The sequence below is a fragment of the Erinaceus europaeus genome, chromosome 14, assembly GCF_950295315.1.
Source record: "Erinaceus europaeus chromosome 14, mEriEur2.1, whole genome shotgun sequence".
In the NCBI taxonomy this organism is placed as follows: domain Eukaryota; kingdom Metazoa; phylum Chordata; class Mammalia; order Eulipotyphla; family Erinaceidae; genus Erinaceus; species Erinaceus europaeus.
This window is the reverse complement of record NC_080175.1, coordinates 8,479,615-8,500,618: the sequence shown is the minus strand read 5'-3', so window position 1 is coordinate 8,500,618 and position 21,004 is coordinate 8,479,615. Positions and strand designations below refer to the sequence as shown.

The window sequence follows — 21,004 nt, the reverse complement described above, 5'->3', positions numbered from 1 at the left end:
GAAAAGAAAAAAAAAAAAAAGAGTGACTTCACTCTCTCCCACACCTTGTTTCTGTACAGAAAGCTGAGTGAGCAACATTGTCTCAAATAATGTCTCTCCTCCCCTCTCTCAGTCCCTGCTTCCCTGAAGACTCCCAGAAGGAGAGTCTTTGTCCAAAGATGCGACACCAAGCCTGGTCCTCTTTAAGATGCCCAGCCCAGGGACTGAGTTGTTTTGTTTTCTTTTTCATCTTTTAAAACATATTTTATCTACTTGTTTATTTATTTGGATCAAGACAGAATAAATTTAGAGGGAAGGAGAAGGTAGAGAGAGAGAGAGAGAGGGAGAGAGAGAGAGAGAGAGAGAGATGCAGTACTGCTTCACCACTTGTGAAGCTTCTCCCCCCAGCAGATGGAGACTTGAACCTGGGTTTTTGTGCATCATAATATGTGCCTTCAACTGGGTGAGCCACAGGCCAGTCCCCTTTTCTTTCTTTCTTTTTTTTTTTTTTAATATTTTATTTATTCCCTTTTTTTTGCCCTTTTTGGTTTTTATTGTAGTAGTTATTGTTGTTATTGATGTCATTGTTGTTAGATAGGACAGAGAAATGGAGAGAGGAGGGGAAGAAAGGAGGAGAGAAGATAGACACCTGCAGACCTGCTTCACCGCCTGTAAAGCGACTTCCCTGCAGGTGGGGAGCCGGGGGCTCAAACCGGGATCCTTAAGCTGGTCCTTGCGCTTTGCGCCGCCTGCACTTAACCCGCTGCGCTCCCACCTGACTCCCTCCCTTTTCTTTCTTACATTAACTCTAAAAACTACAGGACCAGCACCTGCCTTTCCCCCTCCCTCCAGAACATCCTTGAACCTTCCACACAGAGAAAGTCCCCGTGCTGTCTGCCCCAGAAACAGCCACCCCCACCTCTGCCCCACCTGCCACCAACAAGAAGACAGAAAGAAACTTCCACCACTGGCTCAAGCTGGGTGCTAAGTAAACAAGGAGAGAGAAGAAAGGAGAGAAGGCAGGCCGGCCCGGCCCCTCCTCCCTCTGAGCCACAGCAGAGGCTGTGGGAGGCACCCTGGGCCCGTGGAGAGGGGCCGGGCCGGAGGTAATCATCAGCCTTCATGCCTTTGTGTACCTGCTGAATGGAGGCAGAGCCGCGGCCCACATGCCGCCCTGGCAAGCCGTCACTCATCTCCACAGACAATTCTGCTGGCTTTGAAGCCGGGCCCACACCCAGCATAGAAAGGTGTGAGGGGGGCAGGGAATCCAGCCTGGTTTTCCAAAGTTATTGGAGAGTCACTCTGGGGACTGGGAAGGTGGACCAGCAGGATAGTTCTTCAGCCTGTGACGGGGTGGCCAGGGGACCCAGCTGTCCAGGGGAAGGTGCTAGAATCACAGGCAGAGAAGAAGCCTTGGTGCCCTCAAGGTCCTTAGGCAGCTGGCACACACACCCTGGGCCTTGCTTTTCCTGTCTGCTTATTGGGTCTACCACCACCACCACCACCACCACCACCACCACCACCACCACGACCGACCATCCCCATGGATTAGTTCCGCCTTGTAGAGGAGTGAAAGGGAACTCTGGGAAGACAGAGTACACTGTTGGGGTAGGGAGGTGGCATGCCCAGTTGAGCACACACATTACCAAGCACAAAGGCACGGGTTCAAGCTCACACTCCGCATCTGCGGGGAGTGGGGCACACTTCACAAGCAGTGAAGCAAGCCTGCATGTGTCTGTCTCTCTCCCTCTCTGTCACTCCTTCCCCTCTCAGTTTCTCTCTGTCCTATCAAATGAAAATGGGAAAAAATAGGGGTTGGGTGGTGGCACACCTGGTTGAGTGCACATGCTACAATGCACAAGGACCCAGGTTCGAGCCCCCACCCCCCACCTGTAGGGAGAAAACTTCACAAGTGGTGAAGTAGTGCTGCAGGTTTCTCTTTGTCTCTCTCCCTCTCTATCACCCCCTTCTCTCTCAATGTCAGGCTGTTTCTATCCAATAAATAAATAAAGATAATAAAAAAATAGGGAAAAATTGGGGTGTGAATTCATACTGCAGAAACTGAGCCCCAGTGATGAAAAAAAGAGAGAGAGAGAGAGAGTGAGAGAGAAAGAAAAGGTGTATTGTGAGTTTAGGAGAACCAGAAAGGCAACAGGAGGCAGCTCTGGTCACCCCTCAGCAAGGAGCACAAGCGGGATGGCACAGACCTTTACTCAAGATGGCCCTGGGCTGAATGAAGTGATGCTTAGAGACTGGGGATGCAGGAGGAGGCCGTGAGGAAACTCCGCTGACTGCCGATGGCAGAGTGAGATGATGCACTGCCCTGGTGGAAGAAACCAAAACAAAGTTCCAAAGAGTTTCCCGTCTGACATTGTGGCTACCCACACTGGTCAGGAGTTGTGGGTAGGGCAGCTATGTCTCAGCGCCACCATAAAACAAAACTGAGCAGTGCTCTGGAGAAGAAGGAAGGAAGGAAGGAAGGAAGGAAGGAAGGAAGGAAGGAAGGAAGGTGAAATGAGAGGAAGGAAGGAAGTAGGCAAGAAGGTGGCTTAGAAGGTAGAGCACAGGACTTGCATGTAAGGGGCCCCTGGTTTGATCCCCAGCACCAGATATGCCAGAGAAATATCTGAAATTCTTTCTTTCTCAGAAAGTAAGTTAAAAAAAATTTGGGCAGGGGGGTGGAGGGTAGATAGCATAATGGTTATGCAAACAGACTCTTATGCCTGAGGCTCCAAAGTCCCAGGTTCAATCCCCCGCATCACTATAAGCCAGAGCTGAACAGTGCTCTGCTTAAAAAAAAAAAAAAAAAAATCTATTGCAGATTACTGTGGGATTTTTTTTTAAATAAGATTTATTTTACCATTTTTATTAATGAGAGAGAAGAGTGAGATGAACCAGAGGATTACTCTGGCTCGAACTCAGAACCTCCCATATGAGAGTCCAACGGTTTGTCCACTGTGCCTCCTCCCAGGTTGTTACCTGTGGTGTTTTATAGCTGATTCTGGTGGTGACTGCATTCTGGCGGTGCCTACATGTATAAACAAATATAGGTGTTTACTAAACTGCCTGCCTAGGCTCGATGGACATCTTTGCTTTAAAAGAAGTTCCCACAAACAAACAAAGCAACTTTCAGCCTGGGAGGTGGCTCAATTGGGAGAGGTTCCTGTGATGGCAAATGCTAATTAATGCAGAGGGGCGCTCTGGCTCCTCTCTCCCTCTCTCTCATAGTAAATCAAATAATTTTATTTATTTATTTAAAAAAGGAGACATTAACAAAATCATAGGATAGGAGGGGTACAACTCCACATAATTCCCACCACCAGATCTCCGTATCCCATCCCCTCCCCTAATAGCTTTCCCATTCTTTATCCCTCTGGGAGTATGGACCCAAGGTCATTGTGGGTTGCAGAAGGTGGAAGGTCTGGCTTCTGTAATTGCTTCCCCGCTGAACATGGGCGTTGACAGGTCGATCCATACTCCCTGCCTGCCTCTCTCTTTCCCTAGTAGGGTGGGTCTCTGGGGAAGCGGAGCTCCAGGACACACTGGTGGGGTTGTCTGTCCAGGGAAGTCTCCTCTGGCATCATGCTGGCATCTGGAACCTGGTGGCTGAAAAGAGAGTTAACATACAAAGCCAAACAAATTGTTGAACAATTATGGACCTAAAGGCTGGAATAGTGCAGATGAAGTGTTGGGGGTACTCACTGCAGACTCTTGTGTACTTCTGCTTTCAGGTATATATTTGCCCTAGTTTATGGATACGTGTGAACATAGGCTCTATCTCATGGGACCTGGTCTATATCTAGGTTTTGGGACTTTGTTAGGAAGTGAACCGCATGGAATGGAATTAGAAAATACTATGAAAGGAAAGGTCTCACCCCAGTGATGAAGCTGAAGGGTTGTCATTCCACACCTGAAGTCTCTGGACACAGTCTGAAGCGAAGCATGTTGAGGTGGCACTCGTTGCGTTGATTAGGTTGTGATTGGCAGATGCAATATTATTTGATATGAATTGAGAGAAGCATGCAGGAAAGTGAGCCCCACCCTAAGGTTCCAGGACTGGGGTAAATATAGGCTCTATAGTGGAAATGTGAGGTTCCCGCTGTCTTAGGGTTAAAGAAAACAATGGATAGTTATTGTTATCATCACATTATTTGGTAATTGGGTTAAGTTTGAAAAGTCCCTTTGTTAGGGTTTGCTGTATAACTTGTATATAACTGTGCTACCGGTGGCTTCTGTTCTCCCTGGTCTAGGCCTCTGAAAGAGTCAACATATCAAAGACTCAGCCTATGTATTAAAAAGACTCTGTGCTTTTAAAAAGTTTGAAATATATAGTCAATTTTCCCCTCCCATATTAATTAGTGATTTATATGACTACAAATTAATAAGATTATACATAAACACCATTCCCACCACCAAAAGACTATGTCCCATCCCACCCCCCCCCACCCCCCCACCCAGCCCCCACCACCCCAGGAAGCCGAATGTCCACCCTCACCCTCACCACAGGGTTTTTACTTTGGTGCCCGACTCCGGAATAAATCAAATAATTTAAACACACACACACCCTAGGGAGCTAGGGAGGAGGAGCATGACATATCCTCTACTCTCTTGTCTTGGAAGGTATAAACATAATAACTACTTTTCAGAACATTGTCTGAGTTACCATGTGGGGACCTGGAGGCAGACTTTCCCAGTCTGGTGCCTGCCTGCCGGAGAAGGGGAGAAAGTTCATGCCCCAGTCCTCCACACCTCTAAGCTCTGAGCCCACAGCCAGTCATTTCCTGATCTCGGTGTTGTTTGAATGTTCCCACCAGTGCTTTCTGGCTGGCAGGCCTGTTATTCCTTAAGTATAATAATAAGTGTGCAGAAAAACATTGTCTGCAAGTGGCTGTTTAAAACTTCCCGTTGAGGGCGGAGGGTAGATAACATAATGGTTATGCAAAAGAGTTTCTCATGCCTGAGGCTCCAAAGCCCCAGGTTCAATCCCCTGCACCACCATAAGCCAGAGCTGAACAGTGCTCTGGTAAAAGAAATAAATGAATGAATGAATGAATGAATGAATGAATGAATAAATAAATAAATAAAATTTCCCACTGGTTTTAGCACTGAAGGAAGCAGTCTCCCTAGAATGACTGGGTAGGTGGAGGTCTGAGGTCGGTGGGACCAGCAGAGGTGGAGGTGGGGTAACAGGGGAACAGGTGTCTGTGTGTGGGTGCTGGGGTGGGGAGCAGTGAGGGGTGAAAGGACGCCTTCTCAAAACCCAGAGTGTCTCCACATCTGGGCTTCCTGCTTCAACTGCTGTGGAACGGAGGAATCCCCCACCCCCACCCCCCATGCACCCCCACCCTCACCCCCAACCACCCACTGCAGAGCCCCTGACGGGGGTGGGGGCAGGTAGGAAGCACCCTGTGGCCAGGCAGGGGTCCTCAATGCTGCAGGGACCTGTTCTAGCAGGAAGCCCCAGGAATCCCTCCTTTTACGACTCACTGCCGCCCCCGTGAGTCCAATCCCGGAACTGCAGGAAGGCCCTGTGAATGCCAGGAATTTCCCTGGGTCCCAGCATCCTGGGAGCAAGAAAGCAGCGAGGACATCCTCTGGATGCTGAAACCTCGCTCAGACCTCTTTGAACTTGCCCCTCAGCCTTCTCTCCTGGCCCTGGATGCCCCTCACCTGCCTGCTCTGAGAACCAGCAGCAGCTTTCCTGCCCTTCCTGTCACCTTAACCACATGCTCAGACGTAGCACCAAAGCCCTGGGACTCTCCCTATGGCCCTTCAAATGAGCCAGGGAAGACCACCCCCAGCCCCAAGGGTCTGCTGTGTCTTCAGACCATGAAACCTCTCTTCTCAATGCTCCGTGGACCAGGCATAGCCAGACACGGCCGGCACGTGCGGTCTCTCACTGAACCTTATAGAGGAGGCCAGGGAGGCGGCTCAGTGAGTAGAGCACAGGGCTTGCACATGTGAGATCCCCAGTTTGACCACATGCGCTGAAGCTCTCTCTCACATAACATAATTGTCCCTGCAGGTGGGGAGTGGGGTCTTGAACCCAGGTGCTTGTGCTGTGCATGGTAATATGTGCACGATTAGTCAGGTGCACCACTGCCCAGCCCCCATGTCTCTCCTTTCTGTCCCTCTGCCATTTCCTTCCTTCCTTCCTTCCTTTCTTTCTTTCTTCTTTTCCCTCCAGGGTTTTCTTTCTTTTTAAAAAAATTTCATCTCACCACTCCCGTCACCAAAGGTCTGTGTCCCCATCCCCACCCCCACAGATAACCACTCTAGTTCTCCCACAGTCTCAGATACAGGTTGACATTATTATTATTTTTTTTTACATTGGTGTGTTTGATTGTTTATGTTCCACATCTGAGCGAAACCATTCTGTAGTTGCCCTTGGCCTCCTGACTTCTTCACTGTACATCATCTTCTCCAATTCCATCCTTTATCCCAAAGGACACAATCTCACCGCCCCCCCCCCCCCCGTAGTAGCACATTGGGTTAAGCTCACGTGGCACAAAGTGCAAGGACTGGCGTAAGGATCCCAGTTCGAGCCCCTGGCTCCCCACCTGCAGGGGAGTCGCTTCACAGGCGGTGAAGCAGGTCTGCAGGTGTCTTTGTCTCCCCCTCTCTGTCTTCCCCTCCTCTCTCTATTTCTCTCTGTCCTGTCCAACAAAAACATCATCAATGACAACAATAATAACAACCACAACAACAATAAAACAACAAGGGCAGCAAAAGAGAAGGAAAAAAAAGCCTCCAGGAGCAGTGGATTGGTGGTGCAGGCACCAAACCCCAATGATAACCCTGGAGGCAAAAAAAAACAAAACCCACCCCCCCCTTTATTTTTGTTGCTGCGTACATGTACTCTGTTGAGTAGATGTCCCGTGTCATCTGTTGAAGGGCATTTTGGTTGTTTCTAAGGTTTTGCCATTGTGAATAAAGCCGCTATAGGCATGGGGGTGTGAATAAAGCCGCTTATAGGCATGGGGGTGTGAATAAAGCCGCTATAGGCATGGGGGTGTGAATAAAGCCGCTATAGGCATGGGGGTGTGAATAAAGCCGCTATAGGCATGGGGGTGTGAATAAAGCCGCTATAGGCATGGGGGTGTGAATAAAGCCGCTATAGGCATGGGGGTGTGAATAAAGCCGCTATAGGCATGGGGGTGTGAATAAAGCCGCTATAGGCATGGGGGTGTGAATAAAGCCGCTATAGGCATGGGGGTGTGAATAAAGCCGCTATAGGCATGGGGGTGTGAATAAAGCCGCTATAGGCATGGGGGTGTGAATAAAGCCGCTATAGGCATGGGGGTGTGAATAAAGCCGCTATAGGCATGGGGGTGTGAATAAAGCCGCTATAGGCATGGGGGTGTGAATAAAGCCGCTATAGGCATGGGGGTGTGAATAAAGCCGCTATGGCATGGGGGTGTGAATAAAGCCGCTATAGGCATGGGGGTGTGAATAAAGCCGCTATAGGCATGGGGGTGTGAATAAAGCCGCTATAAGCATGGGGGTGCGTATAGCCCTTCGAATCACTGTTGTTCCGTCTCTGGGGCATATGCCTAGCAGTGGAATTGCTGGGTCCTATGGCATTTCCGTTTGTGTTCCTTTAAGGGTTCTCCAGAGTGGCCGCGGGTCTGCACTCCCGCCCGCCAACAGTGCGGCAGAGTTCCTTTCTCTCCACATCCTCTCCAACACTTCTCTTCTCCTTTTATTGACGGAGTCCATTCTTGCAGGTGTGAGGGGGAGTTCTGTCATTCTCTATCACTCTTTGTCTCTCACTCTGTATCATAAAGAAAGGAAAAGGGGGGCGGAGAGGGGGAGATTGCCTGCTTGGAAGAGCGCAGCCATGTAGACAGCAAGCTCCAGCGATAACCTAGTGGACAAAAAAAGAAAGGAAGTTAGAGAAGCAATGTGGAAAGTCATGGGACTTGCCCAGGAGCTAATTAGCAGCGGCTCGGGGTTAGAAATAGGGCAGCAGGTGCCCAGGCTGTGATCTGAACCAGCTGCTTCCATGCTGAGGATTCTGGGGAAACTCAGAAATTTAGTCAGAGACAAGAGCCATTTTCACATCTCCAGATCAGAACATGTAGCCTCAGTCACTCAGGAAAACAGAGAAGTACACCTCTCGTAGGGACAGGGAGAGCCCCCAAGGAGGGACCGGGTCACCTCCGTGAGCCTCTGTAAGCACAGGTGTCATCTCTAAGATTGACAGTTGGGGGCACTGTGCTGCTTCCCTGACTAGGGTGCCAAGGGGTGGTGGTGGTGGTGGTGGTGGTGGTGGTGGCGGCGGCTATGGTGGACATGTGGATCAAGGACGGGACACACACGAGGACCTCCAGGACGTTGTTCCTCCGGGCCCGGGGACTCTCGCTCCTTCCCGTCCAATATCTCTCTCCAGCAGACATCTGTTACTCTTAGTGAGTCGCCTGCCATAACAGTTTGAAAAACAGAGTTTAAATGCTTAAAGAAGAAGAAAACAGTTTGCTGGCCTTGTACAAACAGTGTATAAACTGTGCTGGAATTAGCAGGAGGGTAACATCCATCTTCCCCGGATAATCTCGGAGCTGGGCTATTTTTTTTTTTTTTTTTGCCGTGTGTGATTATGTTTTTGGCACAAGGAGATGGTTGTGATCTATTGCTCCAGACTGTGTGTGTGTGTGTGTGTGGGGGGGGGGTTTGTCAGGAAATTGGTCACCAACAACCACCCAGATGTTATAAAGGAGCTCCTGACACCAGCTTCCTCCTCTGCATGGGGATGGGGAGGCTGGTGGCTCTGTGGCAGAGTGCACACCTTGCATACTGGAGGCCCTGGGTACGATCCCCCTCGCCGCCCAGAAACAAGACACGGGAACAAAGAGAACCTTTTCAATGGAGGAGCTGTGGGAGCCTCAATATCACGTGGGAGCACCATGGACGGCTCCAGGGTACAGCTGGGGACGCTGGGTGGTGGGGCTGTGCTGTGGTGTCTCCTCTCTTGTTCCTTGTTTCTGCCTCTCTCCTGTCTTCTCTCTTTCTCATCTTTATAAAGAATGGAGTCAGGAGATAGCTCAGCCAGTAGAGGGCACACTTCACCAATCCTGAGCCTCGGGCAACACGTGGGACCAACATGCAAAGGATCCAGGAGAGTTTGGTGAGGGGTGAAGTGGTGTTATGGTGTCTCTCCTCCCTCTGTCTCTTCAGCTCTCTGTCTCTATAAAATTAAATGAAGAACATCTCTTTGGGTAGATATAGAGCCGTGCAGTCATGAAGCCCCCATGCAAGAAGAGCGAGAGGAAGACAGGAAGGAGAAAGGGAGGGGAGGGGGCAGTGTCTGGGGAGCCGGCATCATGTATGCACGAAGCCCCGGCATTAGAAGAGGAAGATGAGGGTTGGGACTGTGGAGTTAAAAAGACCTGGGCTCCAGTCCTGGAATCCGATAGTGCCGCCAAAGAAAAAGGGACCTAAGTGTCCGGGCAGTGGTGCAGCTGGCTGAGTGCACATGTCACCACCACGCACAAAGACCCGTGTTCAAGCTCCCGCTCCCACCTGCAGGGCGATGCGTCAGGGGTGGTGAAGCTGCACTGCAGGTGTCTCTCTCCCATCCTCTCCCTCTTCCCTCTCAATCTCTTTCTTTCCTATCAAAATGAAAGGAAAAATATAAAAAGGTAACAGTAGCCACCAGAGTGGTGGATTCATTGTATAGGCACCAAGTGCCAGCAATAGCCCCGGTGGCAAGAAAGAAAGAGAGAAAGAGAGGTGAGAAGAAGAACGAAAGGAAAGGAAGGGGGGCCTCCCCAGTCTTCCCTGTCCCCTTCATTTTCTCCCCAAGGTTACTGCTGGGGCTCAGTACCAGAATTCACTGCTCTCGGAGGCCATCCCCCGCCCCCGCCCCATTTTATTGGACAGGACAGAGAGAAATTGAAAGAGGAGGGGAAAGTAAAGAGGGGGAGAGAAAGATAGATATCTGCAGACCTGCTTTACCACTTGTGACGTGACACCCCCCGCCCCACTTGTGAGGAGCTGGAGGCTGGAACTCGAAATCTTGTGTGGATCCTTATGTTTGGTACTATGTGTGCTTAACCCTGCGTGCTACCGCCCAGCCCTCTCTCCTCATATATATATATATATTTTTAATAAAATAAGAATGTATTACCTTCTCATTAATATAGGGAGTGCAATGTACCAATGGGAGTCCCATGATATAATTGTCACAGATTCATTTCTCCTTACAGCCAACACTGGCTACTATAGTTCCAGCTATTACATCTACATTTGTATCAACAGTAAGAAAAAAAAGGTACATTTCCCTTTATGACGGTTGTCTGCATTTTGGACTATTCAATTCCACTATCATATATATATATATATATATATATATATATATATATATATATATATATATACTTTAATTGGGGAATTCATGGTTTACAGTTGTTGGTGGCTCTGCAAAAAACACTTTCACCCCCAACCTAGGCCCTCCTCCACCGTTATGCACCAGGACCTGAAGCCCTCCCCCCACCCTGAGTCCTTTACTATGATGCAGTGTCCTCTCATTTTTATGATAGTTGCAGAAGTTGACCTCAGCAAGGGAGCACCCTAAGGTGTAGGCAGTGCGTGAAAAAGAACAGAAGCGTCTCCCAGCTCGGGCCAGGCAGGGTTCAGACGGCTCACTCAGGACCCCGCCCCATGACAGCCTGCCTTCCCCAGGGAGATGGAGTCCGCGTACAGGGCCTCTGGTGAGGGGGTGTCGGGGGTACAGTCCTAAGGGCAGAGGGGCTGCCTAGAGACCCAGGGAAGGTCCGTCCTGGCCGCTGGCTGTGGCTGAGATTTGAAGGAAGGTGGGTGCAGAGAGGAAATGGACGAAGACTCAGGCACTGCAGCAGGGCAAAGTGCCTCCCCTGCCCTCAGGGTGCCCTTCCCCTCCCAAGCAGCTGTGTGGAAATGGGGAGAAGAGTCCTCACTTTCTCCCGGCCGGTGTGGCACCATAAGCACCCTCTCATTCAAGCACCCAGCCAGGTTTTGCTTGGGTGACCTCTTCTTTTTTCTGGTGCCTTGAACCCGGGGCCTCTTTTCATTCGTTATTTTGTTTTAAGTTACTTGTTTATTTTATTTTTATTTGCCACCAGGGCTTTAGGCCTTTGTGATTCCACTATCACTCCTGGAAGACTTTTTATTATTACTATTATTTTTAATTCTCCCAGTAGAGAGTGAGAGTGAGAGGGGGTAAGAGAATCACTGACAGGGAGGAGAATCCCCAGAGCACCAGGAGGGCAGAGGGAAAAGGAGGAAGGGAAGGAAGAAATCCCTGAAATGGTGATAGGTGGAGGTGTGGCTTAGCAAGGAAGTGAAGGCAGGGCCATGCACAGGAGTGAAAACAGGCATCAGCTTTCACTGGCCATCAGCCACCTTTGTCCAAAAGGCCCATGTGCTTCTCTGGTGTGTGCCTTTTATTTTCCTGATCCTGTCTGGGGGTGGGGTCCTATGAAGAATACTGAGATAGAGTTGGGGGTGGGGGAAGCCTTTAACAATGGAATAAAAATCATTAATTTGAGTCTTATGAAAAAAAAAGTCATGGGACAGATACTCAGTGGAGTACTACTCAGCAATTAAAAAGACTTTACGTGGGAGTCGGGCAGTAGCGCAGCCAGTTAAGGATCCCAGTTCGAGCCCCCGGCTCCCCACCCGCAGGGGGGTCACTTCACAGGCAGTGAAGCAGGTCTGCAGGTGTCTGTCTTTCTCTCCCTCTTTTTGTTTTCCCTTCCTCTCTCGATTCCTCTCTGTCCTATCCAACAACAATTACAGCAATAATAAATAGCAAGAGCAACAAAAGGGGGGGGAAATAACCTCCAGGAGTTGTGGATTTGTAGTGCAGGCACTGAGCCCCAGCAATAACCTTAGAGTCAAAAAAAAAAAGCAAAAAAACTGTGTGTCCTCTGGGACTAAGTGGATGGAACTGGCAGTGATCATGCTTAGTGAAGTAAGGAAGGAAGTGAAGGACAAGTAAAGGGCTATTTCATTCATATGTGGAATATAGAAAATTGAAACAATGAACTTGAAAAAAGTATATAGTCAACCTATATTTTTGAGCTTGGGAGGACTATGGTGTTACCGATGGGGGGTGGGTGAGCACAGAACTTTGGTGGTGTGAGTGAAATGGAATTATATCCCCATTCTCTTATAATCTTGTAATCACTAGTAAATCATTAATAAAACTATAAAAAAATAAAATGGGTAAGAGAGGAGAGACACCACAGCATAGCTCTGACACTCATGAAGCTTCACCCTGACCAAGTGCCCCCATGAGGTGGCTGGGGGCTCGAACCTAGGTTCTGGCATGTGGTAAAGTGTGCACTCTCCTAGGTGAACTACTGCTCAATGCTTCGCCCTTCATTTTGAAGACAGACATCGCAGGGCCACCCTACCATCCATGGGGCTGCTGGGGCTCAAACCCAGGGCATCACACTCGATAAGGTGTGTGCTGTCTCTTGAGCAACTCTGGGTGGGCAACGGCAGGAGTGGTGCTGCGGGTTCTGCCCAAGGTTAGGGGAGCATTTGCTCACTGTGGTCCACCCCTGCCCCACCCCCTCAGCGGGCATGGAGCACCCACTCCCACCCAGGCTCTTGGCATTTCTCTCCCCCTGCTGCACAGAAGGCTGCCAACCTTGAGCAAAGACGGCTGTGAACTCCTGAGAGCCAAAGGCACATCGAGGGTATTTAGCACTCCACTGAAGGAAGGTTCTAGGACTTCCGCTGGCAGAAGGAAAGGTAAATAATAGCAAGCCTGCGTGTGAGTCACACTGGGGAGTTTGTCAGGCTTGTAAACAGAGCCTGCTCAGACGAAGGGGGAGTGCTGAGGACTGAGTCACCCCGAGGGCTCTGTGTACCACTAGGAGGACACTCATGCGTCACCATCGGCCACACAGCCTGAGCTGGGGAGCTCTGTGAACCAGTGCTTCCTTTCCTAGACTTCACCTGAGACTGGAATTAGAAGATACAATTGCTGATGGTTTTGTAAAAGAAATCACTACAGCCAGGATCGGCAGCTGGAGGAGACTCAGCTGGAGGAGACGAATAACTGGGCTTCTGGGGGGACCCAGCCAGCTCCCTTCCTTTATCTATCTATCTATCTATCTATCTATCTACCTATCTATCTATCTATATTTCCACCAGGGTTATTGCTGGAGATCTGTGCCTGCAGAAAGAATCCATCGCTCCCAACAGTCTCCCCTCCCCTTTTTCCTTTGACAGAGACAGAAATTAGGAGTTAGAGAGACAGACACATGCAACACTGCTCGTGAAGTTTCCCCTGTGCAGGTGGGGAACACGGACTTGAACACAGTTTCTTATGCATGGCATTCTGTGAGCTTTACCAAGTACACTACCACCAACTCTCTCTCTCTCTCCTTTATGAAAGGAATTAATGGTTTATAGTGCAGTAATTGACACATGAGCACAATTTCATCATGCACCAGGACCCCAACGTTGTCCTCTGCCCTCCCCCCTCCTCCTCTTGGTCCCCAGCGTCCTTGGCTTTGATGCAGTACGCCATGCCCAGTCCACAGCTCACTTTGTGTTCTCCCTTCCTGCTCTAATTTATTTATTTATTTTTAGAGGGATAATGAATTACAGCACCTTTGGTTATCCATGTTATGATTTCTCAGCTCTTTCTTCCTTCCTTCCTTCCTTTTTTAAAAATTTTTTTAAATTTTAATTAATTAATTTATTTATTCCCTTTTGTTGCCCTTGTTGTTTATCGTTGTTGTTACTGATGTCATCGTTGTTGGATAGGACAGAGAGAAATGGAGAGAGGAGGGGAAGACAGAGAGGAGGAGAGAAAGATAGACACCTGCAGACCTGCTTCACCGCCTGTGAAGCGACTCCCCTGCAGGTGGGGAGCCGGGGGCTCGAACCGGGATCCTTCCGCCAGTCCTTGTGCTTTGCGTCACCTGCGCTTAACCCGCTGTGCTACAGCCCGACTCCCTCTTCCTTCCTTTCTTTCTACCTCCAGGGTTATTACTGGGGCTTGGCGCCTACACTACGAATCCACTGCTCCTGGAGACAATTTTCCCCCCATTTTGTTGCCCTTGTTGTTACTTTTGCCATTGATGTTGCTGGATAGGACAGATAAAAATCAAGAGAGGAGAAGAGACAGAGGGGAGGAGAGAAAGACACTTGCAGACCTGCTTCACCGCTCGTGAACGACCCCCCTGCATGTGGGGAGCCGGGGGGTTCGAACTGGGATCCTTATGCTGCTCCTTGCGCTTGGTGCCATGTGCACTTAACCCGCTCCGCTACTGACTGACACCCCTTTATTTTTGCCTCCAGGGTCATCGTTGCGGCTTGGTGCCAGCACTATGAATCCACTGCTCCTGTCGGCCATTTCTTCCATTTTGTTGAATAGGACAAAAAGAAATTGAGAGAGGAGGGGGAGATAGAGAGGGAGAAAGAAACCAACAGACCTGTTTCACCGCTTGTGAAGTGACCCCCCTGCAGGTGAGGGGCCGGGGGCTTGCACGCTTAGTGCTGTCTGCTTAACTGGGTGTTCCGCCTCCCACCCCTGATTTCTGCTTTGCATAGCAGGTGTCTGCTATGTGCTTTTACCCCTCCATCAAAGACTCCAAGCTCCCTCTCCTCCCAGAGCCCCCTTCCCCCTTCCCAGAGTTCCTTGCTTTGGTGCAGTAGCCCTCACCCCCAACCAGTCCAGGTTTCTTCCTGCGTCCTCCTTTCTAACTGTCTCCTGAGTCCCATCTACATGTGGCATCATCCTGTGTTCACCCCTCTCTTCCTGACTCATCTAACCCACTGCACTACAGCAGCACCGTGGCACATGCAGTACTGGGGTTCGAACTCAGGACTTCATGGCTGCAAGTCCATAGCTCTACCACTGTGCTCCACCTCCCAGCTACTCTCCTTGTAGCAGTTTTTCCTGACCTGAAGGGGAGATCGCCTTTCTCCCCCAGTCCCCTGAACACATCTCATAGATGGACTTGACCAGAGATGCAGCGGTCCTCACGAAATACCTGGGGTTCTGGCTTTTGGGTTTTTGCCAGTAAGTTTATAACTGTGGTTTGGTGCCTGCTCCCAGTGGCCATTCCTTTTTTTTTTTTTTTTTTTGCCTCCAGGGTTGTCACTGGGGCTCAGTGCTCAATCCACTGGTCCTTGTTGTCGTTGTAGTTATTATTGATGTCATTGTTGGATAAGACAGAGAGAAATGGAGAGAGATGGGGAAGACAGAGAGGGAGAGATAGACACTTGCAGACCTGCTTCGCCGCTTGTGAAATGACCCCCCTGCCGGTGGGGAGTCAAGGGCTTGAACCAGGATCCTTACACCAGTCTTTGCACTTTATACCGTGTCCGCTTAACCCACTGTGCTACCGCCCCGCCTGACCCCCATTTTTCATTTTTATTGGATAGGACAGAAAGAAATTCAGAAAGGAGTAGGAGATAGAGGAGGAGAAAGACTGAGAGACATTTGCAGACCTGCTTCACTGCTTGTGAAGTGACGCCTCCCCCACCCCGAAGCTGGAGAGCCTGGGCTCGAAGTGGCTTCCTTGAGCGGGTCCTTGCACTTCATACTATGTGCACTTAACCCAGTGCGCCATCACCCAACCCCATTTGCTTTTCTCTGATAGAGACAGAAGCAGTAGAAGGGGAAGGGGAAGGGAAGAGAGAGGGAGGGTTACCTGCAGTGCTGCTCCACCACTCGTGAAACAACTCCCTCCACCGCAGACAGGGACCAAGGGGTTGAACCCGAGTCCTCACGCACAGTAATGTGTGCGCTTTGCCAGGTGCACCACCGCTCAGCTTCCACATAGCTGTCGTGTGAGTCCCGTCATGCCTTGCTCAGCAATGTTTCTGTCTGTGATGGACCTCAACTGGCAGCAGCTCAGGCCCTGGGTGTGACATCCCCTCAGAGGCATTTCCCAGAGCGTGTCCCCGCTGTGGAGTGACGCCCGATGGCACAAGAGAATCCCTGCAAAAGCCCAGTCTCCCTCCAGCCTCAGAGTTTCCCTGGGGTCCATCCAGGGAGGGTGTAGACCCCCTGAGGCACTAGGGTCAGAGGCCGTGGGTTCGGGCTTGGCCTCAAGCATGTCCCTGAGAGTTTTGTGTTGGTTTAGGCTAGTGTGGGAGAAACAGCTGTTTGGCCATTTAATTTTTTTTTTTACTTGCTTCTTTATTTAATTTGCTAGGACAGAGAGAAACCAAGAGGGGAAGGAGAGTTGGGGAGAAAGAGATACACCCACAGACCTGCTTTACTGCTTGTGAAGCTGTTTCTCCTGCAGGTGGGGACTGGGGGCTTGAACCTGGGCCCTTGCACGTGGTGATGTGTGCACTCAACTGGGTGTGCCACTGGCCCCTTGGTCCTTTTTAAGGGTCGGAGAAGGCTGTCTGCAGGGGCGTGGGGACCCCGTCATGCTCTGAGTGGGCAGTTCTCAAGTAGGAGGAGAGAAGCTCCAGCAGTGTCTTCAAGGTCACCAACCATGTAAAGAGATCTGGAGGCTCCAGAGGCAAGGCTGTGCCCTCTGCACCCAGGACTGGGGCTCGGGGCTGCCCCACAGACCCAGCAGTGGCGTCAGCATGTGAGAGACAGCAGGAGCAGGGCCTATGGGCACGCAGAGAGCACACAGTGCCTTGGCCAAGGCAGAACACTGCTATCATGCACAAGGTCCCAACCCCACCTGCACGGAGAAGTCTCTGAGCAGTGGAGCAGGTCTCTCTCCCTCTCTCCTTCTCTAGCCCTCCTCCCTGCTCAATCTCTCTGTGTCTCTTATCTAATAAATAAATATATTTTTAAAAAGAGAGTCAAGGCACCTACTCCATAAAACACCACTCTGTGGCCTACAGCAACAGCAGAGGCTCTGCAGGCTCTTGTGTAGAACTTGACTATTATTTGACCTTTTAAAAATATTTTATTTAGGGAGTCGGGCGGTAGCGCAGCGGGTTAAGCACACGTGGCGCAAAGCGAAAGGGTCCCGGTTCGAGCCCCCGGCTCCCCACCTGCAGGGGAGTCACTTCACAGGCGGTGAAGCGGGTCTGCAGATGTCTCTTTCTCTCCCCCTCTCTGTTTTCCCCTCCTCTCTCCATTTCTCTCTGTCCTGTCCAACAACAATAACAACAGCTATGACAGCAATGGCAACTACAACAAGCACAGCAACAAGGGCAACAAAATGGGAAAAATGGCCTCCAGGAGCCGTGGGTTCCTAGTGCAGGCACCGAGCCCCAGTGATAACCCTGGAGGCAAAAAAAAAAAAATTTTTTTTCCTCATTTATTGAATAGAGACAGAGAGAAACTGGGCCAGGCGGTGGCGCACCTGGTTGAGCACACGCATTCCAGTGCACAAGGACCCATGTTCAAGCCCCTGGTCCCCACCTGCAGGGGGAAAGATTCACAAAGGGTGAAGCAGGGCTACAGTTGTCTCTCTCCCTCTCTATCTCCCCTCCCCTCTCAATTCCTCTCTGTCTCTATGCAATAATAAATACAAATATTATTTTTGAGACAGAAAATTGATAAGGAAGGGGGAGACAGAAAGAAAAAGAGAGATACATGCAGACCTGCTTCACCACTCATGAAGCTTGTCCCCTGCAGGTAGGAACCAGGGCCTTGAGTTTAGGTCCTTGTGCGTGGTAACATGCACTCAACTGGGTGTGCCACCGCTCGGCCATTAGTAATATTTCTATTATTTTGCCTCCAGGGTTATGACTGAGGCTTGGTGCTTGCACTATCAATCCATTGCTCCTGGTGACCATTTTTTAAAATATTTATTTATTTACTTATTTATTTATTTATTCCCTTTTTGTTGTCCTTACTGTTTTTTTTTATTGTTGTAGTTACTATTGTTGTTGTTGTTGGATAGGACAGAGAGAAATGGGGAGAGGAGGGGAAGACAGAGGGGGGAGAGAAAGATAGACACCTGCAGACCTGCTTCACCGCCTGTGTAGCGACTCCCCTGCAGGTGGGGAGCCAGGACTTGAACCGGGATCCTTATGCCAGTCCTTGCGCTTTGCGCCACCTACGCTTAACCCGCTGTGCTACAGCCTGACTCCCCTGGTGACCATTTTTTACCCATTTGTTGTTGTTGTTGTTGCTGCTGTTGTTGTTGTTGGACAGGACAGAGAGAAATGGAGAGAGGAGAGGTGGGGGAGAAAGATAGACACCTGCAGACCTGCTTCACCACTTGCAAAGCGACTCCTCTGAAGGTGAAAAGTCGGGGGCTCGAACTGGGATCTTTGTGCCAGTTCTTGTGCTTTGCCCAGGTTCTTGCGCTTTGCGCCATGGGCACTTAACCCGATGTGCTACTGCCTGGCCCCCCATTATTATGTTTTTTTAAAAAAAATCTTTGTTTATAAAATGGAAATATTGACAAGACTATAGGATAAGAAGGGTACAGTTCCACACAATTCCCACCCCTGGAACTCCATCTCCTAGTCCCTCTCTTGATAGCTTCCCTATTTTTTTTTAAATAAAAGGGAAACCATTTTCTGCCTCCAGGGTTATCGCTGGGCTTTGCATTATGAATCCACTGCTCCTGGAGGCCATCTTTTCCATTTTCGCTGCCTTTATTGTTCTTATTATTATTGTTGTTGTTGTTGCTAGATAGGACAGAGAGAAATCGAGAGAGAAGGAGAGAAAGACAGATACCTGCAGACCTGCCTGACAGCTTGTGAGGTGACCCCCCTGCAGGTAGGGAGCCAGGGCCTTGAACTGGGATCCTTGTGCCGGTCCTGCACTTTGTGCCATGTATGCTTAACCCACTGCGCTACCACCTAGGCCCCAATAATTTTTTTTTTTAAGTGTCCTGGTTTTGAATAAGAAAGCTATCAGGGGAGGGGAGGGGATATGGAGTTCTGGTGGTGGGAACTGTGTGGAGTTGTACCCCTCTTATCCTATGGTTTTGTCAATGCTTCCCTTTTATAAATAAAAAAATTTAAGAAAACAAACAAATAAAAAAGTGTCCTGGTTTAATTAAGTCACCCTGGATGGCTGGACTCTGCAAAATGCTGGTTGCTTTGATGGTGTAAACATGTAGAGGACATTTCAGCAGTGGCGGAGGGCAGGGACAGCTAACAGGAGGGAGTCGGGGCTCTGAACACCCCACTTTCAGAGCAAAGTTCACATGAGGTCAGGAATCAGGTTTTCAAAGACAGCCCTTTCTCCCCTTACTGGTCACATGCCTGGAGTTTCTGAGCCCAGCAAAGGCAGGAAAGGCCTCCCCTGGACTAGGGGAGGCAGGAGGGGGTGGTCCCACCAGTGACATCACAGGCCAGCCCCGGGGGCGGGGGGGGGGCTGAACAGATGCCCATTAACCTGCCTTCTTGAGTGGATCTCTTGCTTCTCTCAAGATGAGCACTTTGTCTGAGTGGCATGAAGTGTCACCAGCTGTGAGGACAAAATCTGCACAAGCCCACACGAGGAAAGCGGAACCCCCAAGTGACACTGCGGGTGCCCCAGATCTGCATGGGCTGCCAGGGCCTGACATTTTTTTCTCCTCCAGGACTGAACTTGCTCTGGGGTAGTAATGAACCCAAAGACATCAAAAGACACCCCCACCCTGCACACCCCCATAAAGTGTTCCAGCAGCTCTGGTTTGGAGCTGGCTTGTCACCTGAGCCTGTGGGCATTCAAGATCCCCTCCCGCAGCGGCAGGGCACAGATGACAAAGACAGCCTCGTGTGAAGTTTAATCAAGCTATAAAACGCTCCAAGTATCCAGTGTCAAAGGCCCTTTTTTTTCACCTGTGTGTGTGTGTGTGTGTACTAAAATTTCAAAGTTATTTATTTTCCTTTTTTTTTTTAAGTAAGATTAGCCATCATGCAAAACTGACTTGGTCAAGCAGTTAATAAAATACACAGACACCCTCCACCCAGAGGGGCTTTGACATCTCAGTCCTGTTGAGTCACTAGCAGTCACACCCAGTCCGGCACAGACTGGCTCTTCCCCCCAAACACCGGCTCCGGGAAACTCAGGTGTTATAGATCCTCGAAGCTCTTTTCGCCGCTGTCTGGGCATCAGGTGAGTCTTCCTCCTCCTCCTCCTCCTCCTCCTCTGTCCGCTTGTGTTTTAAGAACAAGTCGGACTTCAAGAAGCGGCTGTAGCTGTCGTACTTCATGAGGTTGAAGATCTGAGGAGGAGGAGGAAGAGATAGAGAGTCTGAGTGAAGAGGTGATTCAGCCGTGATTCAGCCCATCCAATGTTTATTTTGAAAATATTTTTGTGTTGAATAGAGACAGAAAGAAATTGAGAGGCCGGGTGTCTGGCGGTAGTGCAGCGGGTTAAGCGCATGTAACACAAAATACAAGGACCAGCTTAAGAACCCCAGTTCAAGTCCCCGGCTCCCCACCTGCAGGGGAGTCGCTTCACAGGCGGTGAAGCAGGTCTGCAGGTGTCTATCTTTCTCTCCCCCTCTCTGTCTTTCCCTCCTCTCTCCATTTCTCTCTGTGTTATCCCACAACAGTAACAGCAACAGGAGCAGTGGATTCATAGTTCAGGCACCGAACCCCAGCGATAACCCTGGAGGCAAAAAAAAAAAGAAAAGAAATTGAGAGGGCAAGGGAGAGATAGAGAGAGGGAGAGAGAAAGAGAAAGAGAGGCATCTGCAGCACTGATTCATCACCTGTGAAGCTTCCCCCGCTGCAGGTGGTATGTGGGGGCTTGAACCTGGTTCAACAGTAACATGTGTATGCTTCCGGGCAGACACCTCCCACCGTCAACTAGCCACAGCTAGGCCGTGTGCTGCTTGGACCCCAGGAGGCATGACTCTCACACAGCACTGCCCTGGAATCCAGAGGCCCTCAAAGTGGCCAGGGAGACAGCTGAGAGGCTGAGCAGAGGACCTGTATACCCAGAGGTCTCAGGTTCAATCCCCAGCCCCACCAAGTGTCAGAGCTGAGGCGTGCTTTGGTCTCTGTCTCCTAAAAATAAATGGACTGGGCTAGAGAGATAGCTCACCAGGTAGGGAGTGTGCCTTAGTGGGTGACAGCCCAGCTGGGAGCCCCAGCACCACCTGAGAGGTGCTATGCTATGGAGAAAGCTCAGGTGCTGTGGTGTCTCTCC

The 21,004-nt window shown here is 50.1% G+C and overlaps 1 protein-coding gene across 2 annotated transcripts in view; it reads right to left on the bottom strand.

The window, feature by feature from the left end:
- Positions 1-7,471: 7,471 nt before the first annotated feature.
- RGS10 (regulator of G protein signaling 10) overlaps positions 7,472-21,004 on the bottom strand; it is a 73,295-nt gene continuing 59,762 nt past the window's right edge. The window contains exon 5 of one of the 2 annotated variants that reach the window (XM_060171202.1): positions 7,472-7,846. In XM_060171202.1, coding sequence (XP_060027185.1) covers positions 7,682-7,846 — 165 coding nt within the window. In that variant the 3' untranslated portion in view covers positions 7,472-7,681. Of the gene's footprint in view, positions 7,847-19,616; positions 20,073-21,004 lie in introns of those variants that run through there. The other variant, XM_007534693.3, reaches the window with a different exon arrangement.